The 13,278-nt window shown below is 47.3% G+C and overlaps 1 protein-coding gene across 1 annotated transcript in view; it reads left to right on the top strand.

Annotated features, from left to right (window-relative positions):
• Window positions 1–12,567, top strand: part of FIG4 (FIG4 phosphoinositide 5-phosphatase) — a 151,869-nt gene extending 139,302 nt beyond the window's left edge. Inside the window, exon 23 of the mRNA XM_045294607.1 lies at window positions 11,890–12,567. Within this exon, the coding sequence (XP_045150542.1) occupies window positions 11,890–12,067 (178 nt within the window). The 3' untranslated portion in view covers window positions 12,068–12,567. The remainder of the gene's footprint in view (window positions 1–11,889) is intronic.
• Window positions 12,568–13,278: the final 711 nt, after the last annotated feature.

A 13,278-nucleotide genomic window follows, 5' to 3' on the forward strand; every position in this document is an offset into this window, starting at 1 on the left:
GCTGTGTGGTCAGCTAAAATCACACTCTACCCTCTGTCGATTCAACAGAAAGTGACTTATTATAGGATCTTAAGTGGCTTTCAGAATCACTGGGAAGGCTGGAGAAACAAACTCAGCACTGAGTTTCTAGACTAACTCCCCAAACGACATGGCAAACCCTCAGAATGGCTGCTGCATCTGTCTTGCTGGGGAAGTGCACAGCCGCTGCTGGCTCCCATCCAGCCCGCTCAGCTCTAACGGGGAATCACTGACTCTGAACGCTACCCTGGGGGACATGTTGCCACTGCAAAATGGATGCGCTACGTTCTACCTCTGTGAACACACATCTCAGTTGCGACCCAAAGCCTCGTGTGTGCACAAGTGATGGGAAGAAACCAGCTCACCTTCGGAGCCCTTCTTACAAGGAAGTCTGGGAAATTTGTCTCTGAGTTTAAGCCTCCGCACACTAGAAGGCGGTGCAGGTGTTTGTTCAGTGCCGAGTCGGTTGCAACCACAGCGACCCTGGGCACAGCAGAGGGGAACACTGCCTGGTCCTGAGGCATGCTCCCCCTTGTTCTCCTGGTTGAGCCCATTGCTGTGACCACCGTGTCAGTCCGTCTTTCTGAGGGAGGACCTTGCTCTTTTGTTGCTGCCCCTCCAATTTACTACACATGATGTCCTTCGGCAGCGACTGGTCTCTCTTGATAACAAAGCGCGTTAGACAAAGTCTCACCACCCTTGCCTCTAAGGAACATCCTGACTACTTTCCAGACAGATCTGTTTATATATGATTATTTTTTCATGTTGGCAGTCCATGGTCCTCTCAATATTCTTCGCCAGCATTATAGTTCAAGTGCATTGATTTTTCTTCGGTCGTCCTTGTCCAGTCTCTCACAGGCCTCTGGGGTGATGGGAAAGACCATGGGTTGGGTCAGGCCCACTTTAGTCGTCCAAGCCACCTCCTGTCTTCTCAACACTCTAAAGAGGTCTTATGTAGCTGATGGACCCAGAGCCATGCGTTGTTTGGTCTTCTGACTGCTGTTTTCCTGAACGCTGATTGTGGACCCAAGCAAGATGAAATCCTTGACAATTTCAATCTTTTCTCCGTTTTTCATGATGTTATCTCTTGGTCTAGTTTTGAGGCTTTGGGTCTTCTTGACATTGAGTTGTAATCCACACTGAAGGCTGAAATCCTTCATCTTCATCAGCAAGTACTTTAAGTCTTCCTCACTTTCAGCAAGCAAGTTTTTTTCATCTGATTCTGCATTCTTTAGATAATTCAGCTTCCGTGATGATTTGTTCAGCATACAGACTGAACAAGTATGAGGAAAGGATGCACATCTTTCCTGACTTCAAACCAGGCAATATTCCCTTGTGCTGTTCGTACAACTGCCTCTGGATCTCTGTACAGGTTCCACATGAGCACAGGAAGTGTTCTGGAATTCCTGTTCTCGAGGCTGCCCATAGTTTGCAAGGATCCACAGAGTCAAATGCCTTTGCATCATTAGTGAAACCTAAATATTTTTCGGATATTTATTCTCTTTGCTTCCAATTATCTATGCAAAGTCTTCTTCCTATCAGTAGAGCCACCCACTCCTTGAATTATTGCTACCTGTGTAAAGTCCAGGATCTCTGGGTTACGTGCCCATCTCCTCAAGTCCGCATGAGGCTTATGGTCTTCTGATCTCTTGTTGTTTGGTACGGCCAAGTCTATTCCAACCCAGGGGCCCCATGGGGCAGAGTAGAGCTGTGCCACCGGGTTTCCCAGACTGAACTTGTATGTGAGCAGATCGCCAGGTCTTTTCTCTTGGGGCTGCTGGTTTGTTTAAACCCCCAACCTTCACTTAGAAGCTGAGCGCTTAACCAGGAAGCAGCCAGGGCTCCTTCTTTTGTGACCGATAAGCTGAATGATTACCGCCCTGCTCCCAATGTATACATGGCTGCAAAGGAAAGTCAAAACTCTCAATCAAAAAGGGTTTCTGGGAAACATGCAACCATCATTTGTAGGTATTCAAGACAAGAATGGTGACCATCTGCTTGAATTGTGGAATTCAAGCTTGAATTCCTGGGGTAACCACCTGACAGATACCTAGTACCTAATGGCATAATAACCGAGAATTTCCAGTGCCCCCATCTCTCTAGTTAGATAAATACCAGCTCCTCACAAATAGGAAGCAGAACTTCTTGGACAATTGACTGAGGGCAGCTTTTGTTCAGGAGATGTACAAAACGAAACTAGAACATCTTGTGACTCCATAGAGCAACAGATCTACCAACGATGACTGGGATCACATGAAACACTTGGAGACATTCCCACTGTGCAAAGGACATTTTGAACTTCAATAAGAATAATAATTAGAGTGAGTTGGAGCTCTTCAAATATGAGGGTACTCAAAACATTTTTGAAAAAATGGATGAAAATAAAATGAAATTTTATAAATCCTCCTCACTATGGCAGGATCCACAAATCTTTGGCAGTCGCAGTTGGTACCCAAATCTGAATAGAAGTCATATTCATTGGTGTTCCGTGTAGGCATATGGATATTTGAGTCTTGTCGTTCAGGACAGATCGTAAAATGCCCATATTTTCCATGACTCGCAACTCAAAATGAGAAGAAACAGCTGCAAACATGACTCTGGGAAAACCAGAAGTCATCCAAATGAAGTGGAATGCCTCACGATGGCTGTCGTAGGCATCTGTGAGCTAACCTGGCCTGGCATGGGAATGAAAATTGAAAAAGAAATGTGTCACATTCCTGGTTGGGTTAGGCTAAGTTCTCTAGAGAAGAAAGACCAGTGAGACACATGTCTGTGGGCTCAAACACACACACACACACACACACACACACACACACACACACACACGGTGGAATGCTTGAAGATAAGCCTGTGAACGCGGACCAGTGAATAAGAATACTTGAAAAGAATTTGTGCCTTTGGATTATGATATTGGGAAAGAATATTGAATGTATCATGGATCACTAGAAGGATGAACAAATCTGGTTTGGAAGAAGTACAGCCAAAGTACTGCATGAAAGGGAGGCTGGCGAGACTTCCTCTTAGGTACCTTGGGCATGTGGTCAGGAGGGACCAGTTCCTGGAGAAGGACCTCATGCTGGTAAAGCAGAGGGGCAGGGGAAGGGGAGACCTGCAGCCAGAGGAATGGGCCCAGTGGCTGCAAAAGGGCTCAAGTACTGCAGTGGCTGGAGGACGGCGCGGGCCGAGCAGTAGGCTGTTCTGTTGTACACAGGGCCCCTGTGAGCAGAACGGACCCAACAGCACCTGACGACAGCCACTTCTGCCTCCCTTCAATACCTGTCTGCCAGTGTCGTTGCTATTAGTTGCCATCGCGTTAAGTGTGACTCAAGTCACCCACATCACACACGTGTGCCTGTGCTGCAAGGATAATACAACCAGGTCATTATACTAGCTGCTGGATTCCAAAGGATCAGGTCACGTTCAGTAGCACTCCAAGAGATACTTCTGAAATAATTGGGCTTTGTTGGATATTGTGCATTATTAGAGTGGTAGCATTTTGTGTATGTACCATAGACTTGCAGTCTCTTTAGCAGTTTAGGAAATAGATGTATTCTTTACCTTGTTTGGATTGTCACTTGCAGGTAGTAGTATGGTTCTATGTCCCAAAACATGGATAAATGAGAGTCCCTCAAACTGGCCCCTTTTTTGCTGCCGTGTATATATATTAAGCAAAGCAGCTCTGACATCACACTTGGGTAAGTTATAAAGAGACAGTACAGAGTGTCGGGCTGGAGTCTGCCTCTTTTGTTTTGATAGAGGTCCTTTGAAGACTGGCACATGCCTCTGGACTTCAACCCAGGAGTCGTTTGGTGACTGTGGACACGTTTGTGACTATCTGATCACCTGTAAAGTGGGATAAGGCCCCCCCCTCCTGCCTCACCCTTGTTTTCTTAAAGCCATTTAGATAGTTCTAGTCCACCCCCCCAACCTGTACACCACCACCAACAACAACAATCACACTTTGGCTTCTCCTTACTTCCCTTGTTCACTTTATGGGCTGCCTGGGGAAAGGATGTACAATCAGTACCTACATGAATGAGAAACTGGATAGTGATAAATGCTATGTGGCAACATTAGGAAAATGGCTTTAAAGAGATATAGGAAGAGCAACTCTAATAAATGTACCCAGAATTTGGGGGAGGGGGGAATAGCAGGAGAGGAGTTCTAGAAGAGTTCACCCAGTAGACTTTTCTGTGGTGGTGGACTTGAACTGAGTCTGCACTGTCCAACTGAGCACCTGAGATGTGGTTTCCTATGTCTGAAAAACTGCATGTGTGATTTTAATTTATTTAGCTATACATTTAAGCTGACCCATTTGCCTCGCTTGGCAGTTGAGACGGGAGGGGGTAGAACTGCCCCATAGGGTTTCTAGGGTCATAATCTTTGTGGAAGCAGACTGCCTGCCGTACATAAGATTGAGTCAAAAAGTATTGCTTCCAGGCCAGAGAACCCTTATTCATCAAAAGTAGCAAAATGTGAAGTCATTGTTCCTCACCACAGTTTCACAGACACAGAGCTTCTGAAGACGGTGTTCTTCTAACCTTTCCCAAGGAGTCCTGTGCTCTCTGATTCATACCGCATTAAAAAGGCAGCTTTTACACAAATCCTCTTCCTTTTACATGTTCTTTGAGTGTGGGGGACAAGAGAGTGAAAAATCAAGATCAGGGATGTTGGGTGGCCACCCTCCTACCTGTGTGATAGGTAGGTTTATTATGCCAACCTGGCCAATAAGACCATGTGGGATTAGTAAGGTCACCGTTTGATTGAAGGGCAAAGAAGTAAATGGCTCTGTGAGCCTCGCCATTCTGTCTTTTGCTCTTTGGTGATCGGACCAGTGTGTGGCTGCCTTAGCTAGTTCTCTGCCTCAACTTGTGAGCTACACTACCTGTGGGACACCCAACCTGTGGACCATGTAGCTATAGCGCCCTGCTTCGCCACCCTGCTGATGTATACATCACTTGAGCTGGGGACTGTTGGATCCTGTCATCCGGCTGACTGTTGGTGACCCGCCCTGCTGTTTGCTGGCTGTGGCTGGACTGCCTACATTGCTGTCTGCTTCTTCGACCTTGGACCCAGCAACCCTCATGAGTTGAAGGACTGCCAGCACATTAACTGTTTCATAGAAGTGAGTTGAACTGAGCCCTCTGTACTGCTGTGTGGACTAATTAGCTGTTATATTCCTTTGTGCTGTGTCTATCTATATCTATCTATAAAATCATAAGTGTCCTGGTTCTCTAGAGAACCCTGTCTAACACACTGTGGCAAGTGGCTATCAGAATAGACAGGGTGTTTTGAGGCCTACATTTTGGACTCTCTGGTGCACAGAGGGTGATCTGTGTGCAATATTATCTTGACTTTTTTTAAAACATGGATGCAAATATGTTCACTGTATCATTTTGGTAGAATAGATTCATGACTGGGCTTTAATATATGAGTACCTTTTGGAAAGACACAAGCAATTTAATTAAGGGATCAAAGAAAACCAGTGTACAATGGTGGGGGCGTGGGGCTAGAATGTCCATTTGCAAACTGAGGGCTTCTGGACAATACTAAAAGCTAGACCAAGTCCTTTAAGGATGGCATATATCCAGGGTCCTCTGGCTGGTTTATGATAAGGGCAGAAGGACAGATCAGTACTACTCAAAGGCGGGTAGGATTATAGCCGTTACAGATGTGTTACTCCACTAACACCAGCGCACCTGGTCGAATTTTTCAACGTAGCCTGTGGGATTATAGCAGTTACAGATGTGTTACTCCACTAACACCAGCGCACCTGATCGAATTTTTCAACATAGCCTGTGGTTTTTACCTAGAAGGTAGAGAGAGGAAACATGAGGGAAATGATCCAAGGATGCCCAACATCTACGAAGGTGGCAGGTTGGTCAAGGGCAAGGTCAAGTTCTTCTATTGGGTCTTATCCAGTGATGATATTCTTTGGATTCTGTGACTCAGTCCTAACTAGCAGAGAACCATTTGGTGATGTGCAAATAACCTTGGGAGAAAACGTGGAATTTCTGGTAGCAACAGAAGGGCTCGCTGGATAAAGAAGCACAGCCCATGTCTAGAACCATGACTCAATTTTCTGGAAATGCCAAGTGGAGTTTGATAAATACCAAAATGCTAACCATAGAAGAAGCATAAGATTTAACATAAGGACAAGTGTCACATACTTAATGTTACTGAAGTTTTTATACCAATATTAGGTAGCATTTCTGTCACCAGCCTCAAATCATCATGGCTGATTTTCTAAATTGCTAAATTTAGAAAACCTTTCAATGTGGCCAATCAAATATCTTCTAGTCAAACCAACCTATGTTTGTTATGTACTCAATATGTGCCAGTCAGGGAAAAAACGCAACAGGAATTAAACTGTAAAAGGGACTCCAGCATTTGTTCTGCATGTAAGTGGGAGCTACAGTGATGTTCAGACACGGGCAGGTGATAACTCACCATGTGAGAAATGCCATGTAGAAAAGAGCATAAAAAGAGCAACAGTAAGGATTTTCCCTAAAACCCTCTGGTGACTTCAGTGAATTCCTACCGGTGGTGCTTGTTGGTCTGAATGGGAAACATGACGAGGGCTGAGTGTCCTCAGTTCTGGTGTTGGAGGGTACCGAACAACCTGGGTCAAGCAGCCCATAAATAAACGTGACAAGTACACCGTTCTAAAGAAGACTGCAGTTTTCCTAGAAGGGAGTCACAGAGCTCTCCTTGAAGAGAGAATGAGTATCTACGATGAAAAAAGAAAGAAAAACCATCACTAGCCTTTGCATGAGGGGTCATAAGTCTAATCCCTTTGGAGGCTAAGAAAAGGGGCTGAAGAAAACTTCCCTTCTGTTGATGGCCAGGAGAGAACAGGGGTACCATTTTTCCACCACAAAAATGCCATCGCAAGCTACCTCTCACTACTGGGATGAAGAAGAGAAAGTGGCCTCACTATTTCCACAGCACCTGGTGTTAACACAGTGGTCCTTTCATCCCCCAGAGTAGTCACCATCTAAGCTATTAAAAGACTGTTCCCGGTGGTGGTAGAAGCAACCTTGGGCTTACCTCCAACTCTTTCCAGTCTTCTCAGAGGTAAGCACCTGCCTGTGAGCAATTCCTCTCTCCACTGACTGCTAGCCCCTCACCCTTCCATCCCCCTAAATGGAGAGATGAATTTTTCACATAGATGATTAGTGTCGCATGATATTCTAGAGCACTTGCGCCCACTGCACTAGCAACGGGGGGAACCCACATATAAGTGAGCGTGCACACTTCAAATCTGTGTTGTTCAAGGGCCCTCTGTAGAATACAATTTTAAAAAAAGTTCATTCTTACAAGTGCTCCATGCTGGGAGGTTTGCAAGACTTAAAGACAACAAGGCAGACATTGTTATGTAGACCATCTTACGATCATGGCGCACCAGATGGTAAGTAGATGCATCAGTAGACTAGCAGGGAGACTGGAAGTCTGCCCAGAATACAGATCTAGGTTTGAGAGAGGGCATTTGCTTATGTGTATGTACTTTTACTGTAAATACACCCATGAGTGTGGTAGAGCTTACAGGGGTAAAGTTAGGAAAACCTCTTTGACGTAACCAAACACCTGGAGGAAATGACGCATTGGGTGCTGGGGCTAAGGACTGTAGTCTTGGGAACCACCAAGGTCAGTTTTAAGACATGCTCAGCACAGCTGCATTGACCATCAATCAGATGGTACTCTGTGTTTGAGACAGCCACACGTTTCACAGTGGCCTCCTTAAACCAGAGGTCCTCACGCTTCCCTGAGCATCCGTCACTGGGAGAGTTTGCACAACAGGGGGCGCTGGGCCTTCCTGCCAGAGTTCTGGATCACATAGGTCAGATTCAGGACTGAGAAGGTCTATGCCTAGCCAGTTCCCAGGTAATGGTAATGCTGTTGGTCCCGGGGCCACACTTAGAGGAGATGACTGGGACTGGCTTTAGAGAAACTCAGGTCTGCTCTCCCCTGTAGGGTTTCTGTGAGTCGGCATCAACTCAATGTCAGTGTTTTGGGTTCCTTACCAAATAGAAAGGTACGTTTGTGAATCCCATTTTATTCCTATTCCTTTTTTTGATTATACCAACAATGTTGTCATGTTCTATGCTGCCTTTCGGCCTAACCCCAGTCATCAACATTACAATGTTCCAATTTTGTTGTATTAGGTAGACTTTGTATCTAAGAGAATAACAGGGCAAGGTACAAAATTACCTCTCAACACAGACTGCTTTGAAACCATGTTGCTGTTGATGCTGTTGAGTTGATGCCGATGCATAGCGACCCCATGTGATGGAATAGAACTGCCCCAGGGTTTTCTAGGCAGTCATTGCCATGAGGGCAGATTGCCACATCGTTCCCCTGTGGAGTAACCAGTGGATTTGAACCGCCAACCTTTCATCTAGCAGGTGAGAGCCTAACACCACGGGGCTCCTCTTTGAAGCCATAGCCAGATGGTATTGGACTCCCAAACCCACCTGTTACTCGATATGATAAACCCACCTCAACTCACCTGTTACACATTCAAGGCGTATGTTTGGCATTTCATAGTTAGGGTGATTGGCGGGGGTCATCGTTTCCTGTTCCACCTCTGAGAAGTGAAACAATGCACCCGGGAGTGGTGGAGGACCCCAGATTGATTTGCTGATAAGAATCCCAGTGCTTGATCGGTGGTCCCTCTGTGGTCGTCCCAGCACTGCTTCCTTGCTGCTGGACCCAGCCCTGTGACCTCCCGGTGGGAGGGCTCATCAGAGGCCTCTGGGGCTGTGGCCACGAAGGAACGATAAGACTTGGCGACTTAGTGTTCTCTCATTCTCAACGGAAAGTGCTAAAGTGCTTTAGGATAGTGGGGATGGTATAAGCAATATTCCAAATTTGAAATATATGAGGGGGGCAGGGTGGGCTCAAAAAGTTCATAGGGGAAATTCTATTATCTTCAAATTCCAGTTCTTGAAGCCCCTCATATTATCCCAAGATGAAAACAGTTGGGGTTCACTGTCAAAAAGAACACGTCGTTGCATCTTTTGTTTGGTGGGAACCTTTTGCAGAGTCCCCGCCCTTCGTAGGGCGTGTCCGTGCCCTACATGAAAGCAGAGGACAGGGAGCCGCAGGACTTGTCTTTTCTGGAAGCGTAAGAACGTGCCGAGTTTCACTGTAACACACCTGTGAGTTCGGAGCCCTTTCAGAGCGGATTACTGGATAACTTCTCTGGCTTTGTGTGTGATTGGGTGTGGATACGAGCACACACACACACACACACACACACACACACACACACACGGCTGGTGAAATATTGGCATCCCACATGCAACTCAGCTGTGTTCAGACCCAGCTGGTGTGAGATCCTGTTCTGCATGTGACTGCAGGAACTCTACCCAAACTCCAACCCCATCCCAGCCAACCATGCAGGTGGGTATCTAAGTCCCTTCCCACACCTCTGAAGCAAAGCACGCGAGCAAGACCAGCCCCGGCCCCCAGGATAGACTGTATCTTTTCTCTACCTGTGTCACTGAGGGCCCTGGCATGGAGAGCCACCCTTCGTCACAGGGCCAGTCGATAGTGTGTGTCCTTATGGTACCCTGGGTCCCTGGCAGTGTCTTTCTACTTTGCCATTGTTGCCTCTCAGTGGCTCCTTCTGCACTTTTCAGGGCACGTGTGAAGATGCACACACACCCTGAGTCACATCTGTCTCGCCTACCCACCCCGTGAGGGTGTAATGACTGTTGGTTGCTCACACGGATGAACTGAGGGCATGTCCACCGCTGAGATGCACTTGACAAGACCTTTCTAGAAGTGGCAGCTTCCCCTAGGAATGGGTGCAGAGGTTAGGCACCAAGGCAGGCCAGGAGGGTGGGTGGGAATGAAAGGGTACCTGTTAATAGAGAGATCGTCTGCTCCTTGCTTTTCAGATCACCCCAGAAAGGAAGGAAGCAGCCTGTCACGGAGCCATGCACTCTCAGCCCAAAGCCTGAGGTCCCAATGCGTTCAACACTCAGAATGACTTGAATTTTAGCAGAGCGAGATGGTATGGGCAGCTTAGAATAGTGTCCCAGAGTGACACAAGCCAGTATCCGACCCTTAAGCACATAAACATGCACATGACATGGGACAAGGGTCATCGGGTAGGTTAGCATAGGCCACCAAGTGAGTTCCAGCAAAATGCCTTTTTTCATTTTTGGCTGGCTAAGCTTTTTGGATGGTGCCCTGGTGGTGTGGTGGTTAAGCTTTGGGCTGTGAACCACATGGCCGGCGGTTCAAAACCACCAGCAGCTCAGTGGGAGAAAGACTGGGCTTTCTCCTCCCGTGAACAGTTACAGTTTGGGAAACCCACCAAGGGTCACCATCCATCGGCATTGACTCATGGTAGTGAGCTTAAGCTTTGGGGATCTCGGAAGTTTGATGAAGGGATCGTGCATCTGGAACGGTTAACACAGTCCCAGGGGAGCAATGGTTAGTGGCTTGGCTACTAAACAAAAGGTGGGCAGTTCACACCCACCCAATGGCTCTGAGGGAGAAAGGCCTGGAAGTCTGATCCTGTAAAGTTGACAGCCTAGAGAGCCCTGGGGCACTTCCACTCCGTCACCTGGCATCGCTGTGATTCAAAATCAGATCAGCAGCACCTAACAACATCAGAGTCCTTAGCAACAGCTCCCATTGATTAAGCCCTTACAGTGTGCCGAGCTGGTGCAAACCGTTACCATGTGTGACTGCTAACCAAAAGGCTGAAGACTGAAGCCCACCCAGAATCCCTTGGAAGAAAAGCCCAGCAATCTACTTCCCAAATATCAGCCTTTGGACACCCCATGGGGCACCCCTCTACTCTGACACACGTGAGTCAGAAGGCTCTCAGTGGCATCTTGGCTTTCTCTCAAGACAACATCGATGAAGTCCAGCCTCTCAGAGGAGACAGGAGATCACAGAGCTCTTCCAAGTTGCTCTCAGTGGCAACTTGACCGTGGCAAGTGTGCCAAGCACTGTGCCAAGCAGGCACTTCCCCACAGAAGCATGTTTCCTCCCCGCACAGCTCAAGCTCACTGCGTTGGGGTTGGTTCTGATGCATACAGGACAGGGCGGAGCTGCGCCGGGGCATTTCTGAGACCATACCTCTTTATGGGAATAGAAAGTCTCATCTTTCTCCCACAGAGCAGCTGGTGGTTTCAAACTGCTGACCTTGTGGTTAGTAGCCCAAGGCATAACTACTACACCACCCAGGCCCAATGTCCTACAGCAATCCTACTGAGGTGCAGCCCTACTTTGCTGGTTCCCCCTAAACTTAACCTTAAAAATCATCAGACAGTGTAAGATATGACAAAGTAATAATAATTTATAAATTGTCAAGGGTTCATAAGGGAGGGGGCAGCAGGGAGGGAGGAGGGAAAATGAAGAGCTGATACCAAGGGCTCAAGCAGAAAGCAAATGTTTTGAGAATGATGATGGCAACAAATGTACAAATGTGCTTAACACAATGGATGGATGTGCGGATTGTGATAAGAGTTGTACGAGCCCCTAATAAAATGATTTTTTTTAAAATCATTGAGCACCTATCTTGCACCCAGGGGGAAAAAAAAAAACAGCACAAGGTCTGTTCAGTCCCTGCCTAAAGGTGGTCCTCATCAGGCGAGGGCTCCAGACAGGGTCAGACATGGGTGAGTAGTGGGCTGTGGGGAAAGAAGAGGCAGGCCTGCTGTGGGGCATGCTGGGCCAGCTCATCCCTCGCGCCCAGGAGGAAGCCAGGAGGTGGGCTGGGATCATGCCAGCCTCACCTAATGCCAACTTTGCTTCTGAAAGCAGCTCGCTGTGCCGGGACTCCCTGGCCTCCTGTGCTTCCTTGTTGGTGTCCTTTGACACAGCCCTCTCTCCTTTCATGTTTTCCAGGACTCCCATCTCGGCTTTCTCTCAAGACAACATCTATGAAGTGCAGCCTCCCAGAGTAGACAGGAGATCCACAGAGATCTTCCACGCCCACCTCCAGGCCAGTAAAGGCGTCATGCAGCCGCTCGGGAAGGAAGACACCGCCATGTACCGAGAGTACATCAGAAACCGCTACCTGTGAATGGTTACCAGCACCGCTCGCCTCCTCTTTGAAGGGCACTTTCCCAGCTGAAGGTCATTCCTCTCTCCGCAGCTGGCCAAGTACCAATCATGGGTAAAACAGGAACCACCGAGTACTTTGCTCGCACTGCTTTGCCCGAAAAAAACAACAAAACTCTGTCTGGTGGGACAAAGTCCCTTGTGAAGACAAAGTAGTTTTGTATCTTTTAATGGCTAATGTACATGTATTTATTATACTCCGATTGCTTTTATGTTAACTTTGTGTCTCAGGCAAAGATGTAAGTGCTCTGAAAGCCTTTGTTCTTAGGAAACAAATACTGAACTGTTTGTTGGAACAGATGTCAACAGAGGACTCTCATATGGTTTATGTGAAAAAGGAACCCATGCTGAAGACAATGGAGCAAAATATAAATGGTTGGTAAAGCAGGGCATTCTTTTGATGATTCTCATCATGTTTATTTGCTTGGACAATTATATCAAAATAAAAAGTTTGGAAATACATTATGGTATGAAGCTGTATTGCGTCACGTGGCGTGTGGCATGCCACTGGAGGTGGCTTTGTCAGATGCATGCCTGGCGTGCCCTCCATGTCTGCCAGCAGTAAGGAGCCCGTGGTGGTGCTGGGGGCTGGTTGTTGGGCTGCTACTGCAAAGTCGGTTCAAACCCACCAGCCACTCCATGGGACAAAGACGAGGCTGCCTGCTCCCAGAAAGATTGACAGTCTCAGAAGCCCTTCGTAAGCATGCCGAGGCAGGATTGGCTCAACAGCTGTGGGTCTATTCAAGTACTAACGTGGGTAACTTTTTGCCTTTTGAAATTGTTCAACCTGTAGGATTTGCTCTCATCACATTTAATTTTTATTACAAATCGTCTCAAATCCTCCTCCCCACAAACAAGATAGAGAAGAAAGCCAGGGTCGTGGGAGAAGGTAAACTGATCCATGTAACATGACCTGTAAGGTCTTCCCAACCCTTAGATTTGGGCATTGCATGGAAGATTCTGTGTTGCAGCTAAGTAATGGCCTTTTTGGATTGGTGCCATCTTAAAAGGTGAGGGGATGACAAATTCGTTGGCCACAGGAACTCTGTGTTGGCACAGGTTAGAGGCCTGGCACAATAGCTGCTGCCGTGTGTGGGGTCTCCCATGAGTCACCGCAGTTCAAAGAAGAATCCCAGATTGCTGTGCAGGAGCCAGGTGAGAGGCAAGGCACTT

Source organism: Echinops telfairi, unplaced genomic scaffold (genome assembly GCF_000313985.2).
Source record: "Echinops telfairi isolate 266 unplaced genomic scaffold, ASM31398v2 ScPeMD7_3533;HRSCAF=4204_0, whole genome shotgun sequence".
Lineage (NCBI taxonomy): Eukaryota > Metazoa > Chordata > Mammalia > Afrosoricida > Tenrecidae > Echinops > Echinops telfairi.